This window comes from Falco rusticolus, chromosome 20, assembly GCF_015220075.1.
Source record: "Falco rusticolus isolate bFalRus1 chromosome 20, bFalRus1.pri, whole genome shotgun sequence".
NCBI classification, from domain to species: domain Eukaryota; kingdom Metazoa; phylum Chordata; class Aves; order Falconiformes; family Falconidae; genus Falco; species Falco rusticolus.
This window is the reverse complement of record NC_051206.1, coordinates 1,078,831-1,102,445: the sequence shown is the minus strand read 5'-3', so window position 1 is coordinate 1,102,445 and position 23,615 is coordinate 1,078,831. Positions and strand designations below refer to the sequence as shown.

At 58.8% G+C, this 23,615-nt stretch overlaps 2 protein-coding genes and 1 long non-coding RNA gene across 10 annotated transcripts in view; 2 read left to right on the top strand and 1 right to left on the bottom strand.

Annotated features, from left to right (window-relative positions):
* Positions 1-11,837, top strand: part of SLC4A5 (solute carrier family 4 member 5) — a 37,223-nt gene extending 25,386 nt beyond the window's left edge. For 6 of the 8 annotated variants that reach the window (XM_037371590.1, XM_037371594.1, XM_037371593.1 and 3 more), the window contains 7 exons: positions 8,116-8,294; positions 8,395-8,467; positions 8,623-8,691; positions 8,957-9,130; positions 9,272-9,433; positions 10,780-10,847; positions 11,364-11,837. In XM_037371590.1, coding sequence (XP_037227487.1) covers positions 8,116-8,294; positions 8,395-8,467; positions 8,623-8,691; positions 8,957-9,130; positions 9,272-9,433; positions 10,780-10,847; positions 11,364-11,529 — 891 coding nt within the window. In that variant the 3' untranslated portion in view covers positions 11,530-11,837. Of the gene's footprint in view, positions 1-8,115; positions 8,295-8,394; positions 8,468-8,622; positions 8,692-8,956; positions 9,131-9,271; positions 9,434-9,977; positions 10,060-10,779; positions 10,848-11,363 lie in introns of all 8 variants that reach the window. The other 2 variants (XM_037371596.1, XM_037371595.1) reach the window with 1 other exon arrangement.
* Positions 11,838-11,876: 39 nt separating this feature from the next.
* Positions 11,877-14,670, top strand: LOC119140343. The gene is made up of 2 exons (XR_005101598.1): positions 11,877-13,809; positions 14,441-14,670. It is a non-coding gene; the product is annotated as an uncharacterized LOC119140343 (long non-coding RNA).
* Positions 14,125-22,278, bottom strand: MTHFD2 (methylenetetrahydrofolate dehydrogenase (NADP+ dependent) 2, methenyltetrahydrofolate cyclohydrolase). Its single transcript, XM_037371606.1, has 8 exons — positions 22,136-22,278; positions 19,637-19,821; positions 18,642-18,764; positions 17,995-18,147; positions 17,803-17,910; positions 17,337-17,429; positions 15,838-15,963; positions 14,125-15,022 (listed from the first exon to the last, which is right to left on the bottom strand). Exons 1-8 carry the CDS (start codon positions 22,219-22,221, stop codon positions 14,883-14,885), a joined length of 1,014 nt encoding a protein of 337 aa, XP_037227503.1. The 5' UTR covers positions 22,222-22,278; the 3' UTR covers positions 14,125-14,882.
* Positions 22,279-23,615: the final 1,337 nt, after the last annotated feature.

The window sequence follows — 23,615 nt, the reverse complement described above, 5'->3', positions numbered from 1 at the left end:
GGGGTGATGCAGCATGACAATGTAGGGTGCATGAGGGTGATGCAGGGAGCTTCAGGATGATGTGGGGTGATGCAGGGTGATGTGGGGTGCTGCAGGGTGCAGCCTGGCAACGTAGGGTGCATGAAGGTGATGCAAGGAGCTTCAGGATGATGTGGGGTGATACAGGGTGATGCAAGGTGCAGCGTGGCAATGTGGGATACATCAGGGTGATGCAGGGTGCAGTGTAGCAATGTGGGGTGCTGCAGGGTGATGTGGGGTACTGCCGGGTGCAGCCCGGCAATGTGGGATGCGTGAGAGTGATGCAGAGAGCTTCAGGATGATGGGATGATGTGGGATGACACGGGGTGATACAGGGTGATGCAGGATGCAGTGTAGCAGTGTGGGGTGCTTCAGGGTGATGTGGGGCGATGTAGGGTGATGCAGGTGCGGCATGACAATGTGAGATGCATGAGGGTGATGCAGGTTGATGCAGGGTGCAGTGTAGCAATGTGGGGTGCTGCAGGGTGTTGTGGGGTGATGCAGCACGCAGCATGACAATGTAGGGTGCATGGGAGTGATGCAGGGAGCTTCGGGATGATGTGGGGTAATACAGGGTGATGCAGGGTGCAGTGTAGCAATGTGGGGTGATGCAGGGTGCAGTGTGGCAACATGGGGTGCATGGGGGTGATGGGGGGTGCTTCAGGATCGAGTCAGTTTGCAGATGACACTGAGCTTGAGGGGAGCATTGATCCGTTTGAGGACAGGGGGCTCTGCAGGGGGGTCTGGGCCAGTGGGGTCGATGGGCTGAGGCCACTGGATGAAGTTCAACAGGGCTCAGTGCTGGGCCCTGCACTGGGGTCACAGCGACCCCCCGCAGCGCTGGGGCTGGGGAGCTGCCTGGTGGGGAAGGACCTGGGGGTGCTGGCTGATGGTCAGCTGGACACGAGCCAGCAGTGTGCCCAGGTGGCCCAGGTGGCCAGCAGCATCCTGGCTGCGTCAGCAATAGCGTGGCCAGCAGGACCAGGGCAGTGACCGTCCCCCAGTACCTGGCACTGGTGTGGCCGCCCCTCGAACCCTGGGTTCAGGTTTGGGCTCCGCACCAAGACACGGAGGTGCTGGAGCGCGGCCAGAGCCGGGCAGCGGTGCTGGGGCAGGGGCTGGAGCACCAGCCTGATGGGGGGCGGCTGGGGGGGGTCAGCCTGGGGAAAAGGGGGCTCAGGGGGGACCTTCTCGCTCCCTACAGCTCCCTGAAAGGGGGGTGGAGGCAGGGGGGGGGGCGGTCTCTGCTCCCAGGTTACAAGTGGAAGGATGAGGAAGCGGCCCCAGGTTGTGCCAGGGGAGGTTCAGGCTGGATGTCGGGAACAATTCCTGCCCCACAGGGTTGTCCGGCACCGGGACGGGCTGCCCAGGGACGTGGTGGAGTCACCACCCTGGAGGTGTCCGAAAGCCGTGTCGATGTGGCGCCTGGGGACGTGGGTTAGTGGGGGCCGTGGCAGCGCTGGGCTAACGGTGGGACTCGATGGTCTTAAAGGTCCTTCCCAACCTCAACGATTCTATTCTAGGATGATGTGGGGTGATGTGGGGTGCATCATGGCATTGTGGGGTGCATGAGGGGGATGCAGGGTGTATGAGAGTGATGTAGGGTGCTTCAGGGGGATGCAGGGTGCACCGTGGCAACGTGGGGTGCATCAGCACAATGCGGGGTGCCCTGCAGCAGTGATGGGGGATGCAGGGTGCACCAGGGCCATGTGGGGCGCATTGGGGTGATGCGGGGTGCTCTGCAGTGATACAGGGTGTTTCAGGATGATGTGGGGTGAACCGCAGCAATGTTGGGGTGCATCAGAGTGATGTGGGGTGCTGTGGGATGATGTGGGGTGATGCAGGGTGCACCGGGGCAATGTGGGGCACATCAGGGTGATGTGGGGTGCCCTGAAGCGATACAGGGTGTTTCAGGATGATCAGGGTGATGTGGGGTGCACCATGGCAATGTGGGGTCCACCAGTGCGATGTGGGGTGCACCGCAGCAATGATGTGTGTGCCAGGGTGTTGCAGGGTGCAATGTGATGTGGGGTGCACCCTGGCAATGTTGGGGCACATCGGGGTGATACGGGGTGCTTTGGGGTGATGTGGGGCGATGCAGGGTGCACCGGGGTGATAGGGGGTGCAGTGTGGTGATGCAGAGTGCACCAGGGTGATGTGGGGTGCTTGGTGTTGATGTGGGGCGCACCGCAGCAATGATGGGTGCACCAGGGTGATGTGGGGTGCAGTGTGGTGATGTGGGGCACATCAGGGTGATGAGGGGTGCTTTGGGTTGATGTGGGGCGCACTATGGCAGTGCGGGGCACACCGGCAGCAACGATGGGTGTACCGGGGTGACGTGGGGTACATCAGGGTGATGCAGGGTGCACCGCAGCAACGATGGGTGTACCGGGGTGACGTGGGGTGCATCGGGGTGACGTGGGGTACATCAGGGTGATGCAGGGTGCACCGCAGCAACGATGGGTGTACCGGGGTGACGTGGGGTGCACCGGGGTGACGTGGGGTACATCAGGGTGATGCAGGGTGCACCGCAGCAACGATGGGTGTACCGGGGTGACGTGGGGTGCATCGGGGTGACGTGGGGTACATCAGGGTGATGCAGGGTGCACCGCAGCAACGATGGGTGTACCGGGGTGACGTGGGGTGCATGGGGGTGACGTGGGGTACATCAGGGTGATGCAGGGTGCACCGCAGCAACGATGGGTGTACCGAGGTGACGTGGGGTGCATCGGGGTGACGTGGGGTACATCAGGGTGATGCAGGGTGCACCGCAGCAACGATGGGTGTACCAGGGTGACGTGGGGTGCATCGGGGTGACGTGGGGTACATCAGGGTGATGCAGGGTGCACCGCAGCAACGATGGGTGTACCGGGGTGACGTGGGGTGCATGGGGGTGACGTGGGGTACATCAGGGTGATGCAGGGTGCACCGCAGCAACCATGGGTGTACCGGGGTGACGTGGGTGCATCGGGGTGACGTGGGGTACATCAGGGTGATGCAGGGTGCACCGCAGCAACGATGGGTGTACCGGGGTGACGTGGGGTGCATCGGGGTGACGTGGGGTACATCAGGGTGATGCAGGGTGCACCGCAGCAACGATGGGTGTACCAGGGTGACGTGGGGTGCATCGGGGTGACGTGGGGTACATCAGGGTGATGCAGGGTGCACCGCAGCAACGATGGGTGTACCGAGGTGACGTGGGGTGCATGGGGGTGACGTGGGGTACATCAGGGTGATGCAGGGTGCACCGCAGCAACGATGGGTGTACCGAGGTGACGTGGGGTGCATCGGGGTGACGTGGGGTACATCAGGGTGATGCAGGGTGCACCGCAGCAACGATGGGTGTACCAGGGTGGACGTGGGGTGCATCGGGGTGACGTGGGGTACATCAGGGTGATGCAGGGTGCACCGCAGCAACGATGGGTGTACCGAGGTGACGTGGGGTGCATGGGGGTGACGTGGGGTACATCAGGGTGATGCAGGGTGCACCGCAGCAACGATGGGTGTACCGGGGTGACGTGGGGTGCATGGGGGTGACGTGGGGTACATCAGGGTGATGCAGGGTGCACCGCAGCAACGATGGGTGTACCGGGGTGACGTGGGGTGCATCGGGGTGACGTGGGGTACATCAGGGTGATGCAGGGTGCACCGCAGCAACGATGGGTGTACCGGGGTGACGTGGGGTGCATCGGGGTGACGTGGGGTACATCAGGGTGATGCAGGGTGCACCGCAGCAACGATGGGTGTACCGGGGTGACGTGGGGTGCATCGGGGTGACGTGGGGTACATCAGGGTGATGCAGGGTGCACCGCAGCAACGATGGGTGTACCGGGTGACGTGGGGTGCATCGGGGTGACGTGGGGTACATCAGGGTGATGCAGGGTGCACCGCAGCAACGATGGGTGTACCGGGGTGACGTGGGGTGCATCGGGGTGACGTGGGGTACATCAGGGTGATGCAGGGTGCACCGCAGCAACGATGGGTGTACCGAGGTGACGTGGGGTGCATGGGGGTGACGTGGGGTACATCAGGGTGATGCAGGGTGCACCGCAGCAACGATGGGTGTACCGAGGTGACGTGGGGTGCATCGGGGTGACGTGGGGTACATCAGGGTGATGCAGGGTGCACCGCAGCAACGATGGGTGTACCAGGGTGACGTGGGGTGCATCGGGGTGACGTGGGGTACATCAGGGTGATGCAGGGTGCACCGCAGCAACGATGGGTGTACCGAGGTGACGTGGGGTGCATGGGGTGACGTGGGGTACATCAGGGTGATGCAGGGTGCACCGCAGCAACGATGGGTGTACCGGGGTGACGTGGGGTGCATCGGGGTGACGTGGGGTACATCAGGGTGATGCAGGGTGCACCGCAGCAACGATGGGTGTACCGGGGGTGACGTGGGGTGCATCGGGGTGACGTGGGGTACATCAGGGTGATGCAGGGTGCACCGCAGCAACGATGGGTGTACCGGGGTGACGTGGGGTGCATCGGGGTGACGTGGGGTACATCAGGGTGATGCAGGGTGCACCGCAGCAACGATGGGTGTACCGGGGTGACGTGGGGTGCATCGGGGGTGACGTGGGGTACATCAGGGTGATGCAGGGTGCACCGCAGCAACGATGGGTGTACCGGGGTGACGTGGGGTGCATCGGGGTGACGTGGGGTACATCAGGGTGATGCAGGGTGCACCGCAGCAACGATGGGTGTACCGGGGTGACGTGGGGTGCATCGGGGTGACGTGGGGTACATCAGGGTGATGCAGGGTGCACCGCAGCAACGATGGGTGTACCGGGGTGACGTGGGGTGCATCGGGGTGACGTGGGGTACATCAGGGTGATGCAGGGTGCACCGCAGCAACGATGGGTGTACCGGGGTGACGTGGGGTGCATCGGGGTGACGTGGGGTACATCAGGGTGATGCTGGGTGCACCGCAGCAACGATGGGTGTACCGGGGTGACGTGGGGTGCATCGGGGTGACGTGGGGTACATCAGGGTGATGCAGGGTGCACCGCAGCAACGATGGGTGTACCGGGGTGACGTGGGGTGCATCGGGGTGACGTGGGGTACATCAGGGTGATGCAGGGTGCACCGCAGCAACGATGGGTGTACCGGGGTGACGTGGGGTGCATCGGGGTGACGTGGGGTACATCAGGGTGATGCAGGGTGCACCGCAGCAACGATGGGTGTACCGGGGTGACGTGGGGTGCATCGGGGGTGACGTGGGGTACATCAGGGTGATGCAGGGTGCACCGCAGCAACGATGGGTGTACCGGGGTGACGTGGGGTGCATCGGGGTGACGTGGGGTACATCAGGGTGATGCAGGGTGCACCGCAGCAACGATGGGTGTACCGGGGTGACGTGGGGTGCATCGGGGTGACGTGGGGTACATCAGGGTGATGCAGGGTGCACCGCAGCAACGATGGGTGTACCGAGGGTGACGTGGGGTGCATCGGGGGTGACGTGGGGTACATCAGGGTGATGCAGGGTGCACCGCAGCAACGATGGGTGTACCAGGGTGACGTGGGGTGCATCGGGGGTGACGTGGGGTACATCAGGGTGATGCAGGGTGCACCGCAGCAACGATGGGTGTACCGGGGTGACGTGGGGTGCATGGGGGTGACGTGGGGTACATCAGGGTGATGCAGGGTGCACCGCAGCAACGATGGGTGTACCGAGGGTGACGTGGGGTGCATCGGGGTGACGTGGGGTACATCAGGGTGATGCAGGGTGCACCGCAGCAACGATGGGTGTACCAGGGTGACGTGGGGTGCATCGGGGTGACGTGGGGTACATCAGGGTGATGCAGGGTGCACCGCAGCAACGATGGGTGTACCGAGGTGACGTGGGGTGCATGGGGGGTGACGTGGGGTACATCAGGGTGATGCAGGGGTGCACCGCAGCAACGATGGGTGTACCGGGGTGACGTGGGGTGCATCGGGGGTGACGTGGGGTACATCAGGGTGATGCAGGGTGCACCGCAGCAACGATGGGTGTACCGGGGGTGACGTGGGGTGCATCGGGGTGACGTGGGGTACATCAGGGTGATGCAGGGTGCACCGCAGCAACGATGGGTGTACCGGGGTGACGTGGGGTGCATCGGGGGTGACGTGGGGTACATCAGGGTGATGCAGGGTGCACCGCAGCAACGATGGGTGTACCGGGGTGACGTGGGGTGCATCGGGGTGACGTGGGGTACATCAGGGTGATGCAGGGTGCACCGCAGCAACGATGGGTGTACCGGGGTGACGTGGGGTGCATCGGGGTGACGTGGGTACATCAGGGTGATGCAGGGTGCACCGGCAGCAACGATGGGTGTACCGGGGTGACGTGGGGTGCATCGGGGTGACGTGGGGTACATCGGGGTGAGGCAGGGTGCACCGCAGCAACGATGGGTGTACCGGGGTGACGTGGGGTGCATCGGGGGTGACGTGGGGTACATCAGGGTGATGCAGGGTGCACCGCAGCAACGATGGGTGTACCGGGGTGACGTGGGGTGCATCTGGGTGACGTGGGGTACATCAGGGTGATGCAGGGTGCACCGCAGCAACGATGGGGTGTACCGGGGTGACGTGGGGTGCATCGGGGTGAGTGGGGTACATCAGGTGATGCAGGGTGCACCGCAGCAACGATGGGTGTACCGGGGTGACGTGGGGTGCATCGGGGTGACGTGGGGTACATCAGGGTGATGCAGGGTGCACCGCAGCAACGATGGGTGTACCGGGGGTGACGTGGGGTGCATCGGGGTGACGTGGGGTACATCAGGGTGATGCAGGGTGCACCGCAGCAACGATGGGTGTACCGGGGTGACGTGGGGTGCATCGGGGTGACGTGGGGTACATCAGGGTGATGCAGGGTGCACCGCAGCAACGATGGGTGTACCGGGGTGACGTGGGGTGCATCGGGGGTGACGTGGGGTACATCAGGGTGATGCAGGGTGCACCGCAGCAACGATGGGTGTACCGGGGTGACGTGGGGTGCATCGGGGGTGACGTGGGGTACATCAGGGTGATGCAGGGTGCACCGCAGCAACGATGGGTGTACCGGGGTGGTGACGTGGGGTGCATCGGGGTGACGTGGGGTACATCAGGGTGATGCAGGGTGCACCGCAGCAACGATGGGTGTACCGAGGGTGACGTGGGGTGGCATCGGGGTGACGTGGGGTACATCAGGGTGATGCAGGGTGCACCGCAGCAACGATGGGTGTACCGGGTGACGTGGGGTGCATCGGGGTGACGTGGGGTACATCAGGGTGATGCAGGGTGCACCGCAGCAACGATGGGTGTACCGGGGTGACGTGGGGTGCATGGGGGTGACGTGGGGTACATCAGGGTGATGCAGGGTGCACCGCAGCAACGATGGGTGTACCGAGGTGACGTGGGGTGCATCGGGGTGACGTGGGGTACATCAGGTGTGATGCAGGGTGCACCGCAGCAACGATGGGTGTACCAGGGGTGACGTGGGGTGCATCGGGGTGACGTGGGGTACATCAGGGTGATGCAGGGTGCACCGCAGCAACGATGGGGTGTACCGAGGTGACGTGGGGTGCATGGGGGTGACGTGGGGTACTCAGGGTGATGCAGGGTGCACCGCAGCAACGATGGGTGTACCGGGGTGACGTGGGGTACATCAGGGTGATGCAGGGTGCACCGCAGCAACGATGGGGTGTACCGGGGTGACGTGGGGTGCATCGGGTGACGTGGGGTACATCAGGGTGATGCAGGGTGCACCGCAGCAACGATTGGTGTACCGGGGTGACGTGGGGTGCATCGGGGGTGACGTGGGGTACATCAGGGTGATGCAGGGTGCACCGCAGCAACGATGGGTGTACCGGGGTGACGTGGGGTGCATCGGGGTGACGTGGGGTACATCAGGGTGATGCAGGGTGCACCGCAGCAACGATGGGTGTACCAGGGTGACGTGGGGTGCATCGGGGTGATGCAGGGCGCACCGTGGCGATGCGCGATGCTGCAGGGGGTGCGTGGGGCGGGGGGAAGCCCCACCTTGCTGGGCTCTGGGGTGACTACAGGAACCGCATGGTGAGCTGCGTTGCCCCCCCACCCCCCCACCCCCCACCCCTCCTGGGCTCTGTGTTGCAGAAAGCAGCGGGTTACCACCTGGATCTGTTCTGGGTGGGCATCCTCATGGCCGTCTGCTCCTTCATGGGGCTGCCCTGGTACGTGGCAGCCACCGTCATCTCCATCGCCCACATCGACAGCTTGAAGATGGAGACGGAGACCAGTGCCCCAGGGGAGCAGCCCCAGTTCCTGGGGGTCAGGTGAGGAAGGCTCGGCCGCGCTCTTCCTCGGGGTGGGGAATCCAGACGTAGCAGCAGGTCCAGCCGGCACGGCGTCATCCTGCTTCTCTCATCGTTCCAGGGAGCAGAGAGTGACGGGCATCATCGTCTTTGTGCTGACGGGGATTTCTGTCTTCCTGGCCCCTATCCTGAAGGTAGAACGTTCCTGTTGCTCCATCCCTGCTCCTTCCCCGCAGATGTTTGGGGACATGGGACTGAAACGCTGGGTTTCCCACCCCCACCATGGTCCCCAGCATTGATCCCCATCCCCTTCCTTGGGGTAAGCACTGTGGTTTTTCCATGTCCCCAGTACATCCCCATGCCGGTGCTGTACGGCGTCTTTCTGTACATGGGTGTCGCGTCGCTGAACGGCATCCAGGTAAGTGCTCCTCCTCCTCCTCCTCCTCCTCCTCAGTGGCCATGAAGGGGTCCTACACAGGGGCAAAAAAGGGGGATTTTGACCCCCAAATTTGCATGCGTCCAGTATTTCCAGCTGCATGGAACAGCAGATAACCAACCCCCTTCGAGCAACATCAAAAAGCCTCAAATTCCCCGTTTTGGGGAGTAAAAGAGTGTTTATCTGGGCATCCCGGGAGCCTGGGGAATGAGGCCGAAGGCTAACGCCAGCCTTCATCCCACCGCAGTTCTGGGACCGCTGCAAGCTCTTCCTCATGCCGGCCAAGCACCAGCCCGACTACGTCTTCCTCCGGCACGTGCCGCTGCGCCGCATCCACCTCTTCACGCTGGTGCAGATCGTCTGCCTGGCCGTCCTCTGGATCCTCAAATCCACTGTGGCCGCCATCATCTTCCCCGTCATGGTGAGGCCACCCCCCTGCAGCCTCGTTTAGATGATTTTTTTGGAGATTTAAGGGAATTTTGGCTTGGTCCCGTGGTGGTCCTCGTGTCTCCTGAGGAAAGATGCTCTTGCAGATCCGGCTCTTGCATCTCTCCCCTCCCAGATTTTAGCCCTGATCCTGGTGAGGCGGCTGCTGGATTTTGTCTTCTCCCAACACGACCTGGCCTGGATTGACAACATCATCCCTGAGAAGGAGAAGAAGAAAGAGGATGACAAGAAGAAAAAGAAAAAAGGCAACAAAGGAGACAGCAGCAGCGATGAGGAGGTGGGTGCAGGGTGGGGGGTGGGGCTCCCATGGACGGCGGGGGCATCCGGACCGGCTGGGGAGGGAAAGATCCCACCGAAACCTCCAGGTCGGTGGGTTTGGGATGAAGATCGTTTGATGAGGTTGGATCGTTGGGATGAAGATCCCATTTGGGTCGTGGCGGTGTTTCACTGCATTTATGGGACAGGCTGATTGAGGGGCTTTAAGTGACGGCTGGGGCCAGCTGGAGGCTCCAGGGAATGTCCCACCTGTCCTGAAAGCTGGCAAATTGTGACCAAAAAAAAGAAATTATTAAGGAGAAGAGCGAAAATCCCATGGCTGAGGGTGCAGCACCCATTGTACCGTGGCAAAGCATCGTTAACCTGTGCAACCCCCTGCTGCAGAGCCAGAAGGGCTGAGAGTTCATTTGGGAAGAGGAAGGCAAACCCTCCTCCTCCTCCTCACGCACCCACCCTGGAGGTTTTGGGTCCCTTTGAGTGCTCCAGGTGGTCTTGGAGCCCACCGAGGCACTGCCTTCACCGAATTTCCCCACTTTCTTCTCCAGTTCCCACCTCCCTCAGTCATTAAGATCCCCATGGAGCCCCTGCCATCGCAGCCCCGAAACGGGGGTCCCCATTGCCTCAGCCGTAAGTAAAAAGCTCAGGAGCCTCTCTCGCATTCCCTACCGCTTCCTAACCCCCCGGTGACGGGATCCGCTCGACCCCCCACGGCACTAACCCCGCTGAAAGACGCAGCCTGGATCCATCCTGCCCAAGCCAAGCGGGGAGGAGGGTCTGCTGCATTTAAAGCAGGTTTGAGAGGATGCAGCGGGCTCAGCACTGCTAATAATTGGGTATCCCAGGTGGCTGGGAAGCCAGGACTCTCCTGAGTCCCCCCCCTAAGCTGATACTGATGGTGATTTTTAAAAAATATTGATATTTGGGAAGGTTTTGAGCTTGTGGCAGCGGTATCCTGGCTGCAAAAGAGCAGCTGGGTTCGGTTTGGTTCAGCCTGCCTGAAGCATCATACATGAGCTGGTGCAAAGCCAGCCACGACCAAAAAAAAATGCAAAATAAACCCGGGTGAGTTTGTTCCAGCTTGGCACCAGGTTGCATCATGACGCCAACAAGCTTTAACGTGATAATTCATTGATTCTGTCCTCAAGCTGCAGCTAGCAGGGGCTGGTAGGGCCTTTCATTTTCTATCATCACCCCCAAAATCAGCATTTCCCAGGAGCTTCTCTCCTCCCGCTGCCTGGAGGATGCTGGACCCGGTGGCAGGTTGGAGGGGAGGGCATGAATGGATTTTTTTTTTGGGGGGGGTCTCCTTCCTCACGCGGGAAGCATCTCACCTCCGTGTCCCCCCAGGAAAGAGGTCCTCCACCTGGAGCTTTGCGTTCTGATACCTCCCCAAACGGTTCAGACCTGGATCGCAGGTAAACGACACCGAACGGGCTCCCCCATCCCCAGGGCACGTGTTGGGAGACATTTCTCAGGGTCACCAGCTGATGCTCCCGGCTGAGCATCGCTCGCTCGAGCCAGTTCCCATCATCCTTGGGCAGGGCTGAAATATCTGAGTGTATTTTGGCAGCATCCCTCTCTATTTTGGGGGGGGGGGGTTGTTTGCTGGCCCCGGCTATCGGGTCATCAGAGCGTGGTTAGGTGCAAGAGGGTTTAAAGCGATAAAAACACCGCCGGGCAACAGCCACAGGGATTTTTAGGGTTGGGATGTACATCTGAATCCTGAAAGCTTGGGATTCTTCTCCACCTGCAGCGGCGAATCCCATGGATCGTACATAGCAAAGGCAAAATATCATAGATTTATGAATTTTTACTGGCGGTGGCATCATCCGGAGCCTGTTGCCAGGGTTGCTGGCGTGGTTTTGGGATGGTTTTGGGATGCAGGTGCCCATGCCTGGCTACTCACTTCCCCATCTCTTCCTCCTCCTCAGTATTACGCTTCACCTGAAGATTTCGTGCCCATCGTCTCCCGCATTTAACTACTCCCGAAACCCCCTCTGCGCCGTGCCCCAGGTGAAGATCGAGATGGAGTCGGACTACGAGGACACCGACACTGAGAAACCACCTCGGGACATGGGCAGTGAGACCACGCTATAGTCCTGCGCAGAGCTTCCTCTGCCGTTTATATATATATATCGATATTTAGATATTCATATATATATATAAAGCAAATTGGGTTTATTTTCGTATGTGAGGCGGAGGAGACCAGTGGCCCCAGGAGTCTGTTGCTCGGGTAGTTTTTAGTGTCACGAGTCAAACGCGTTGTTGAATTTCCTCCCTTTCTGCTGGGCTGGTGGCAAAATGGGGCTGAAAAGGTGAAATTGGCGATTTTGGCCCCCACGAGCCCCAGAGCTGCTGCTGGGTGGAGAAGCTGGAGGTGGTCGGGGCTGCGGGAGCAGCAGGGATGGGGAGGGGGACTGTGTCGGGGCGATGTTTTTAGGGGGGGGTTGGGGTGGGGAGGGGGTTTGCGTGGCTGAGAAGGAAGGGGGAGCGCGCATCCTTGCTTCCCAGTCCCTGGAATGGCAACGTGGCTCTTGGGGAGTCTTGTTTTCTGAAGGGATTTGTGGTGGTGGTCCCGAGCCACGGCAACCGGGGGCCCTTTTGGCAGCAGCATCCCAGGCGTGGCGGCAGGGATGCAGGAGGGACCCGCCGGTGGCCGGGGGGGGTGGGACCCGGCTCTGCTGCCCCGAGGGGTGCGTACGAGAGGATGAGGAGGGACGGCAGGGATGCAGAGGAGCTGATGCCCTGGGAAGGGAAGCTCGGCTTTAAGGTTGTTGCTGCTTGAGGGCAACCAGAGCTGGGCTGCAGAGGGCGGGCAGGGCGGGGAACGGGACCTGGGCTTCCGCAGGCAATCGGGAATGGTTTCCGCAGGCAGCGGGGCACGGTTTCCACTGGGAAATGGGAACGATGGCTGCAGCAAAGCCGTTCGGTCGCCCATCGCCATGTCCTCACCCGCAGCTCTCCCAGCACCACCGCTGGCCCTGGGGTCGGCACCAGCCCCCTCTCTCCCCCCAGATGCTGGAGGAGCCCCCTCTGCCTGCCCAGCCCCCGACGAAGGGCTTTGCTCCCACTTTAGCTCCTCAACCCTCATTACTCGCCCGTGGTGGCTCCTCACGGGGAGGGCAGAGCTTGCCCCCCCGCCACGTACCCACCCCGGCTCTCAGGCTCGGCCCCAGCAGCTCCCGCTCAGGTCTCCATCAGCATCCCGGCTCCCCAGAGGGCTCTTCCCACCGCCGCTGCCTCCGGCTCCGCCGGGAAGGGAAGGGAAGGGAGCGGGTTGGGAGCCAACGCCGGCACCCAGCTGGGCTTGGTGCTGCCCAGCTCTCACCACCTGTTTTTCCAGCAGTGCCGGGGCCTTTAAAATGTTTTGGTTTTTTCCCTTCCACGAGCTTTTTACTTATATTTGCTAGATGGAGATTCTTTAATTCTTCTCCATTTGAAACCCTCATAGATGGATTCCTTATTCTTTCCTCTCTTTTTCAAACCTCACAGAGCTCAAAACCCTTCCCCCGAGCAGAAGCCGCCTACCTGCTGTACGGGGGGGTTTCTGGGACACCAGTTAAATATTGCAACTGGTCTGAACCTTGGCATGGGACAGATCCCAGTTCTCTGTAAATAGTCGAGTCCAACGAAGACTTGAAGGCAATTTCCTATTTATCGCTGATTTTTTTTTTTCTGGTTCAGGTACACCTCCTGGGGAAACGGGGTGAGATTAACGCAGTATTAACTCCCGTCCCCACTTAAGCGAGAGCCACGTAGCTTGACGTTAACATTAAGAACTATTTCAACTCAAACGCATCGTGTCTGTTTTGTAGCATTTTGTACCAATCTCCTGTGTGGTAGCTGAAGCGTGGTACAGGTAGGCTTATGATTTTAATCAAACAGGTTAATTTGCTTTATCCAGTACATCAGCTCTACTGCGCAACACCCCCAGAAAGGCTTTGCGGACTCTGGGTTGATGTTTCATAGAGCAGAGCTGAAGCCACTCTAGCATCCAGCTTGTTTTGACTAAATTTGTCCATTTTGCAAGGTTCACACGTGGTTTATACTTTTTTTTTTTTTCTATCTGAAAACAGTGGAGCATCTCAGATTTGCCACCTCCATTGCGGTACCACTTTAACCATTTTGTATTTATCGGTGATACAACCCAATAAACCTTGTTTCAATGAGTCTCAGCTCTTAGTGTGTTTCTGGTGCAGAGTCCTCAAACCTCAGCTTTCCTGCCCATGTGTTCAGTCTTTTTATAAGCAACAGCCCTTTAGCATCACAACCAGCCTTTCCCGGGAATATGTGGAGAGGAAGGACTCGCCTCGCTGCCCACAAACAACACTGGGGTCTTAAGTTCTTCCATCCTGCCCAAGGCATTGCAACCTTCAGGTAAGGTTAATGTTCAGTGGGTAATTAGAGCTCACAGATATAAACTTAGTCCTCTAATGAGTTTCTTGTCAGATGAATGGAGCTAGGAAACAGTCAGGAAGCTGGTGAGGTTTTGTTCAGGCGTGACAGTGAGATGATGAAGATGCTGATGCTCAAGCTCCTGGCTGAGCCTGGGGAGAAAGCCAGACCTAACCCTGCACTGCGGGGGCAAAAGGGAGCTCACACAGCCAGGGCTTTAATAAACAAGTGCTGGGGCAGCTCTCCTTTTCTGGGAGAAGCAAAAGACTTAGTAATAATTTTAGAATGCAAGCAGGGTTGGGTTTTGTGTGTCTTTTCATCCTTTATTTAGAGTTAGCCTGCATTATTCACTACATACTTGCACGCTTTACAATACAGTCCAGGAACCCTCCCTTGTACCCAGCACAGACACCAACAGCCCTCCCCTCTTGTTCTTTGGTTAGGAAAAAAGGCTTTTTAAAAAAGTTACCATCCAAATAGCAAAAAAAACCAACCCCAAAAGGCTTAGCTGCACACCAGAACACGTAACAGATCTGTCACTGCCCAGAACCTCACACAGGCTGAGAAGAGACATATGGCTTTTTTTTTTTTTTTTTTTTCTTTCTCCCTCAAGTAACTTCTAGAGAAGAGCTTAACTCAAACCAAACAGCCAGCACTGACTAGAGGACTGCAGCACGAGTCAAACGCAAGCAGTGCGGGCAGACTGAGCATTGCTGAGAACCACGAAGGCCATTGCTTTTGCACTGCTGGGATCGCCAACGCCACGCGGAGCTCCCAGGACCAGGATCCCAACCGCTGCCTCGTCCCTGCAAGGGCAGGCGGCCGAGAAGAGCCAGCTTAAACGAAAAGCAGCTTTGCTAGCACGAGTAGGCCAGGAGTGTAGGTGCTTACACGTTAGTACAACTAATGTGCATATGCTTCAGCTTCCCGTAAATACCTGTGACTTCAGAATAGGCAATTCCACTTCCCATACAATAAATAGAAATATTGCATTTTCTATCGGCCTGTTTGGGAATCTGTTTGGAATGTTGTTTTCAGTGCTAAAGAGTCCCACGTTAAGCAGTTAATGCTTGCAGCTCTTTGGGTTTCAAGACCTTCTTGGCAGCAATGATGGTGTTCTTCATCAGCATGGCAACCGTCATGGGCCCAACTCCCCCAGGGACCGGAGTGATGTAGCTGGCTTTCTTCTTCACCCCTGCCGGAGGGAAAGCTCAAGTTTAGCATCCGAGTCCTCTTTCCATCGCTTACCAAGCTGGCTGGCTAGGAAGAAGCCACAACCAATCTAACTTGGCTCCAGTTCCTTCGGGATTGCCAGCTAAGGAAGAGTAGATTCCCAAGGTGGACTTTTTTCCCCACCTCGTTAGCCAGGGCAGGACGGAGCACACCCAAGTCCATCCACCCCCGCTACTGAGCGTGCCGAACTGCAAAGCCTGAGTTTGGGGGAAAAGCTAAAAGCAAGCTCCAGCACCTGGATTTCTAGAACAGAAGTGCCAAACCCAAGACTAGATGTGGTCTTCACGCCCACCCTTGAGGGCAGCCTCAATAAACACTAACGATGTGAACATGCACCCTCTCTCTTTCTTCCAGGAGGAGGTTCTGGTGTCTTCCACCAGGCACCCAGCAGCGCAGAGCCCCCCCCAACAGCCCATCTGGGCATCGCTGCAGCGGAGCGGTGAGCAAGGCCAGCGAGTAGCAAGCCAGAAGGTAAGTTTTGCCTGTTTTTATTTAAAAGCAGCGGTACAAGCAATGGACTGGAGCTACGAGGCAAAGCCACCTCACCGCTTCGGCTCAGGATGAGTCTCCTCTGCCTGGCAGCACACAGCTTCCTCATGGCATACTACAGGGAGGAGGCTGCACCCTTGCATACGGTACAATATTGATGCACCAAGCAAGAGAACACAAGCAAAAGTCCACACCTGCTCAGCTGCACGAACCGGGGCCTCCTCCCCCCTTTCTCAGCACATCTGGATGTTTCCTGCTACAGAAGCCGGGCGCGGAGCCTTCCCGTACCTTCAAAATCCACATCCCCGACCAGCCGCAGCTTGGCGGTGACAGGATCCTGCACTCTCGTTATTCCCACGTCAATCACCGCAGCTCCTTCTTTGATCATGTCAGCTGTGATCAGGTTGGGTATGCCTGCAAGAAAACAGCACCAGACGCTCAGGGCGGTGCAGAACAGCCCCCCACCCCACCCCCCCGGCCCCCACGTTGTGTTTCCACCCACCTGGGCCTTCCTGCCCCACAGAACAGTTGGACTCCGAGCTTGAGGGTCTTTCCTAAGTGACCCTATGGAACGCAGACCTACCCACCATGGTACAATCCAGCAAGTCAGAGTGGTTTACCAATCACCCCCGAGTGTAAAGAACTGGAATCCACCCCCAGGGAGCTGCTGGGACCGCAGCATCCTCTCCAAGCTGGAACTTTACCGCATTTCAAGTCTGCGGTTGTTCACGCAGCTCCAGCAACATTTTTGCACCCATGCTATGTCAGCGAGCTGGAGCAGCGTCTGAGACCACCACAACCCATCCAAGACCACCACAACCCATCTGAAACCACCACGAGCCAGCTCGGCAGAGGCCCTGGCTTCACCCAGGGGCTGTAAAACCCCCAGCAGGGCAGGGAGAGGGGGAGGGGGAGCAGCAGCTTGTGGTGGCTGAGCCCCCCTCCCAGGGTGGGGTGTGTTTGTCTGGTTCTGCCAGATCCTGTGGCCTCAGTTGACCCAGGGAGGAACTCCTTCCCCCCCCCCCCCCCCCCTTAGTTAACCCTTTCATGCAAGCCTTCCTCTGCTCTGCCCACCACCTTTGGCAACTCATCTGACCCACCAGCAGCACTTCTGCCGTCATCACGCACGCTGTCACCTTCACCACCGCTTCTAATCCTTCCAGCCCCTTGTCTCTTCACACCCAATTTCCAACCCAATTTTCTCTCCTCCCGCCACACAGGCTCACACCCTGCTTCTGCTGCCAGACAGACACCCCAAGTCAGCTCAGCACCTCTAACTATGATCTACCTCCGTGCCAAGGATACAACCTGGAGAGGATTACACCTCCGAGTGACCCGAGGATGGCACTGCAGCTGTCCCCCAGCATTGTGACCACCTCTAGGTAAGCAGATGGCTTTTTTTTTTTCCTCCTCCTCCTCACATAAATACAGAGCTGTCTGCGTGCACAACGGGGCCTGTCTATAGCTGTTCTCCAGATCCAACCAGGTGCCCGCTGGCACAGCCAGCCCTCCTGCCAGATGTTATTTTACATTTCAAAGGTTTCCTTTGCTAGGAAGGGCAAGTCTGTGGCTCTGATGCTTAATTGCAGGATAAACTGCCTGGCTCAAACAGCCCCTCGCCCACCATCCCAAGCCCTCACCTACAGCAGGTCTTGTCAGCCACCAGAGCTGCTTTAGATAAGGCACCAGGGCATTTGATGCCAGCGGCGTTGCCTCCTACGCGCAAGGATTGCCCCACGCAAACACCACGCCAGCGCCTTGCCCACGCGATCGGAGCCGGGTCCTACCTGCTGCCGCTACCACAATATCAGCGCGGATCGTGTGTTGCTTCAGCTGCTCCTTGGGAGTGTAGCGGTGGGATATTGTGACTGTGGCATCACCTACAAGAGGGGGAGGCGGAGCTTTTTAACTCACATTTATTACCCAAACCGAGCCGCTTCTCCAAGTCTTCCCCGCTCTGGACCACCCATGTATTTATCAGAGCCCGATGACAAACCCCAGGGAGCAGCCCACGGAGTCAGAGGAGGGGATCTGGTACGGAAAAGGACAAGGACTCACTGAACAAGGCTCCAAAATGCTACAAGACAGACTTAAAGCGTGGAGTTAACTCCTCAACCTTGACCTGAGCCCACGGGGTGGGCCAGAGTTCCCCAGGCGCTCCCAGGACGGCTGTAGGAGCCTGAAGAGGCCAGCAGGACAGGCAGAGGGTTTCCTTCTGCATCTGCCCAGGCTCCGAGACCACCAAGCTCCTACCTCCCGGCCGCTCGTGCCTGCCGTCCGTATGCAGCAACATGGCGATGGGCATGCCCACGTTCTTCGACCTGCCAGCCACCACCACGTTCTTCCCCAGCGTCGGGATGCCTGCAGAGGCCAAGATGGGGATCTCTTCAAACAGACACGAGCTGGGGTTACGCCAGACAGCAGCCAAACACTGCAGCAGCTTACCTGTTCTCTTAATGATCTCCCACACTCCCCACGGGGTGGCCGGCAGCATGGAGTCCTGGTCAAGGCACATGCGCCCCACGTTGATCACGTGAAAGCCATCAACATCTTTGTCTGGAGTCACAGCGTTGCAAATCCTGCGCTCATCGATATGTTCTGGAGGAGAGCAGAGAGCTTTAACCCCAAGGATCAGCCAAAAAAAAACCCTAATCTCTGCAGTCAGCCAGAGCCCCGACCTGCTGCACCAGCCCCGTGCGGAGTTTGGAGGCTTCAAGCTACTCAAGACGTCTAAGCAAGGTCAAGGCCAACAGCTCCCAGCAAAAGGGGACTGGAACTGCTTTGGGACCACGTTGCTAATGCCGAGAGGGTATTTTTAGGCAGCTTCAAGTGTCACAACCCAGTTCAATCCTCTAGCTCTGGAAGCTGATACTCTCCACACAAGAACAGATTTCGGTGACCCACCCCTCCAGCAACTTAACTCCCACAGGCAGCTGGGTGATGGAGTAGCTGCATCATCCTCAAGTTGCATGGTGGCAGGATGCCACCTCTGGTGTCACAGGACAGCCCCTGTGCTGCTCCTCCCCTCTGGCACATACAAACCCACAGAAAGTTTACGTACAAGTGAAACGGATGGAAATCTAGCTACTCACCGGGTAAAGGAAGCTGTACCAGCAGGGCATCCACATTGGCATCGTTATTGAGTTTGCTGATCAGATCCAGGAGCTCCTCTTCAGTGATAGAGGCCGGCCTGAGGATGGTTTCACTGCTGATTCCTGCGCAACCATCGAAAGCGCCGCGTTAGAGCCACATCTGCGCAAGCGGGACAGCAGTTTCCTTAATCCGTGCGGATTTAAGCTGTCCTGTTTCATTGCTCTACCAGATCTGACAGGCACACACCAAGGATTGTGTGTTTTGTGTAACAACGAGCACCTCCCAGGCAGGAGACCCTCACAAGTCTTGCGAGTGATGGTTCAGGACCATTAGCATCGGTCTAATGACCTATTTGAATGCCAAGACCCTCTGCATGCAGGGAGGGCTTAGAGAAAGCCAACCACGGCATGCTACAATGAAGATGCAACTGCCCATCCTGCGGTCCCTTCCTGACACAGAAAGAAGGGGATGTCAGCCAAAAAAAAATAAAAAATAGAAAAAATAAGGCATCAGGAGCACAGAACTGGAGGAAAATTAAACCATTTATTGCCCCTAACCCCTTTCAGCACATTTCCTCCAGAAGCATACTTGGCTGAACACCAAGCAGGACCTCAGCTTGCAAGGCTGGCAGAAGTCGGAGGTGGCTGAATGATGGCTCCATCTCAGGCAGTCGAGGAAAAAGGAAATCAGAGCCCTGTCTGTGCTGTACCTGGCCCTAGGAAGCCTGAAAATGCCAACTACAGAGCTTGACGTTTGCCCTGAAGGGTTCAAATGGCACAAAGCACGTGTCAGCCACATCTGTGAACTACAACCCCAGCGCAGCGATGAAGGCAGCCAAAACGCCGCGGCAAACATGAACTGCCACGCAGCTGAGGTGAGAAGCTGCCAGACAGATGCATCCCAGCCAGCTTCCCCCGGCACGGAGGACTCCGAACTCAGGGAAGATAAACCAGCCACTCGCTGCGCTTTCCTGGAGCGGAGCACAAAGACATACCAACATCGGCAGCTGCTTTGGTTTTGTTCAGTACGTAGGAGTGACTCGCTGGGTTTTCACCGACAAGAACGACACTGAGGTGGGGTCTCTTGTTTCCGGCCGCTACCCACTGCTCGACCTCGTGACGGGCTTCCTGCCTGATCTGCCGGGCCAGCTTCTTGCCAGAAATCACCACCGCGTCGTTTCTGCAACAGATCAAGTGTTACCGGTCAGCATCATGAGGACCATCAAATCCAAACTCTGTGCAACGCAGACCAGGAAAAAAAAAAAAAAAAAAAAAAAGATGCCAACCACAAGCCAGGGTGGAAAAGGCTCTTTTACTGGAGCTCTTACAAGCTTATTGCACTTTTATGCAAATCACGTTAAGCAGCATATTTCAGTCTTCATTTACTGCCCAAAGCCAGGATCAGCAAATGAGACTGCTGGAGAGCCCAAATTATTTGCGCAGCCCGAGAAAAGCATACACACTATTCTTCTCTGCAGGGCACAGTCTCCGCGTTTCTCGTTTGCCTGGCACGCGTTTCAAGCCTTAGCTCCCATTTTTAGGAAGCCAGTCACCCATCCCTGAGGAAGGCACGAACGCTTCGCTAAAAAGGACTTGCATGAAGTAGAACTCGGAGCTTCCACCACCAGAGGTCTATCGAGTAATTCTGGCTGGTTGGACGTGGCGCAGGAGGCATGGCATGCCACACTTCCACACCCTCCTCAACATCCTCATCCCCTAAAAATCCCTCGGCGAGACCGCTGGCCCATCAAGCATAGCACAAGCCCATCTCATGCCTTCCCCTGCTCAAGTAATCGCTGCCACCGCTACGGTCCTAGCTCCAGGCTGTTGAAGCTGGGCTGGGGGTACGGGGTGTCACCTTCCCCCGCCAGGCTCCAACATCCAGCTGGAGCAGGAAGGACTGTTCATCAATCCAGCTCCTCGCGTGCATTTCTAGCCTAAATCAGTAACGGGATGAGCCAGTCCCTGCCAAATTCATTCCAAGCAACTGGATACCCTGCAGCAGTATATAGAAAGACTGGCGTGACCCGCAGCGAGCTGGGAGGCCATGGCTGCCCGCACCGCTGACGCTCGGTTTTCTCCCTCCAGGTATATCACTGTACCTCTTTCAACACTGTTCTCATTCACCGGTGCCTTTGTGAGAGGATTCACTTCCAGACCTGACCGCAGCGCTGAAGCCTTGCCATGCCACCTGGCTGTCCGACCAGCGCCTCAGCCCCCAGCCCAGTTATTCCCACCTCTTGGCTGGAGCAGGCAAAGCTGTTTCCTACAGCGTTCCTGTCATTTATGATGTTTTCCCCAAATATTTCCAAAGCAGTCGCGAACACAACTCCACCAGCCACTCAACTTGCCCCAGGAATCCAGGGGACAATTGGCCCACAGGAGAAAGCCCGAGTGCCAGCTCCCCCCACCCCATCCCAGTGGAAGAAGCTGAACCGCTGCAGTTTCTCCGGAAAACTCCATCAGTTGCCTCAAGGAGAGACCTTCTCATACCAGGACCCACGCTGAGCCCAGCACTGCTGTCTTCTGACCTTCTCTAGGTCCCATCCTGATCCTGGAGCTCCGGGGCCAGCTGCCAACTGGGAAGAGCCACCGTGAGAACCGCTCCGGACACGCCGGCACGGGGCAGCTGCAAGGTACCATCCCAGGGAGGGAATGGAAAAAGGAAAAAAGGGAAAGCCTTTTGCACGGATACTTAGATGCTGAGGATCTTTTGCGCTTTCTTAATCCCTGCCCTATTCAAATACGTAGGTTTTTCCTCGTTTACTGGGAATTAAGTGGTACTTCATCCCGGAAAGCAACCACCCCAGGGAAACCTACTTAACAGCAACTGGGAAAACCCCAGCCCAGCGGCTCCCCAGTTCTTATCATAGCTTCCCAGCTGAATTCCCATCCATCTGCTTAGATGTAAAAGAAATTGTGCCAAGCACCTGGCCAGCTGGGAAAAGGGGAATTCATCAAGCTGGAGACCCCCCCATGCCCAGATCCTGCCTGAACCTTCCCCCTCGGTGGGGCTGGGGTGCCCAGCCTGGGCCCTGGGGGGGGCGGGAAGCAGCACCAGCCCCCCGGGAGCTGCAGGGAAGCGGTGGGATGAGCAGGGAGGGCAGAGGAGGCCAGCGGGCGCCCCGTCCGGGGGATGCTGGGGGGGGGGCTTCGGCCCCTCACACCGCTCCAGCCCCGCGGAGCCTGCGGGCCGGCCCCCAGAGCGCGCCCCCCCCCCCGGGTGCGGGCAGGGCCGGGGCCCCCCTGCCCGGGCGGGGGGAGCCCAGCGCACCCCACGCAAGGCGGGAGCGGGATTTCATCAGCCTGCACCGCCCGGGATGGCCGCTGGGGGCCGCCCCGCTCAGCCCGGCACCGCAGCGCCGGGCCCCTGCCCAGGGGGTGCGGGGGGTCCGGACCGGCCGCCCCCTCCTCAACCCATCCCGCGGCCGGGTGGAGGGGCCGGGCGGGCCCTGCTGCCCCTGCCTGCGGCCCCCGCCCTGGCCGGGCCGTACCTGGGCGCGCTGAGGTGCAGGCGGCGGCCGCGGGGGCGCAGCGCGGCGCAGCCGAGAGCGCGGAGCGGGCAGAGCGCGGTTGCCATAGCAGCGGCGGCTGTAGCGACGGTCACCTGGCGGGAGGCGGCACTGCGGGAGGCCGCTCCGCCCGCCGCCTTATATAGCGCGGAGGGTCCGGTCCCTCCCCTCCTGGCGGCCGGCGGCAGCCAATCGCCGCGGCGAGCGGCGCGGAGGGCAGAATTGAATGGTGGAGTGGAGAAAGGAGGCGGGGCGTGGCGGGCGGTCTTCGGCTGCGATTGGGGTAGGAGAGGCGCTCGGGAGAGGGTGTGGGCGGCGCGGAGAGAGAGGAGGGCGGTGATAGGTGGAGATGGGCGGGGCTTCGCCTCCCTAATTGGGCACGGCGGCGCTCATTGGCTGGGGTGAGGTCGGGGTTAGGGCTGGGGGTCAGGGCTGGGGGTCAAGTTTAAGGCTGCGGTTTGGGTGGGGGTTGGGCTGGTATTGGGGCTAAAAAGGACAATGGGATGGGGCAGGGATTGGGGCTAAGGGAGAATGGGATCGGGGCACGTATTGGGGCGAAGAGGGAGAATGGGATTGGGGCTGGGATCGGGATTGGGATCAGGGCTAAGGGAGAATGGGATCGGGATTGGGATTGGGATCGAGTCTAAAGGAGAATGGGATCGGGGCTGGGATCGGGGGTAAGGGAGAATGGGATCGGGATTGGGATCGGAGCTGGGATCAGGGCTAAGGGAGAATGGGATCAGGATTGGGATCGGGGCTAAGGGAGAATGGGATCGGGGCTGGGATCGGGGCTAAGGCAGAATGGGATCGGGATTGGGATCGGGCTAAGGGAGAATGGGATCGGGGCTGGGATCGGGGCTAAGGGAGAATAGGATCGGGATTGGGATCGGGGCTGGGATCGGGGCTAAGGGAGAATGGGATCAGGATTGGGATCGGGGCTAAGGGAGAATGGGATCGGGATTGGGATCAGGGCTGGGATCAGGGCTGGGATCGAGGCTAAGAGGGAGAATGGGATAGGGGCGTGGATTGGGGCTGGGATTGGTGTTAGAGCTGGTGTCAGGGCTGGGATTGGAGTTAGGGCTAACTGTGGGGCTGGGATTGGGATGAGATTAGATGTAGGACTGTGAGTACATCTGAAACTGGGCTGCTGTTGGGGTTAGGCTTAGGCTTGGGTTTGGGACTGGGCAGACGCACACCAGGATGGGTAGTTTTGCGGCAAAATAAAGGGAAGATTTCCACTGCGGGTTGTCGCTGGTATCGTCCCACCCCTCCTTGGGCAGCGCAAAACCTGGGGGTTAAGGTGGAATTAGGGCTGAGAGAGGGAATGGGATTGGGGCTGGGATTGATGCTAGAGCTGGAGTTAGGGCTGGGATTGGAGTTAGGGCTAAATATGGGGCTGGGATCAGGGCTTGAGCCAGGCTTGAGCCTGCGATGTAGTTAACTATGGGATTCAGGTTGGGGC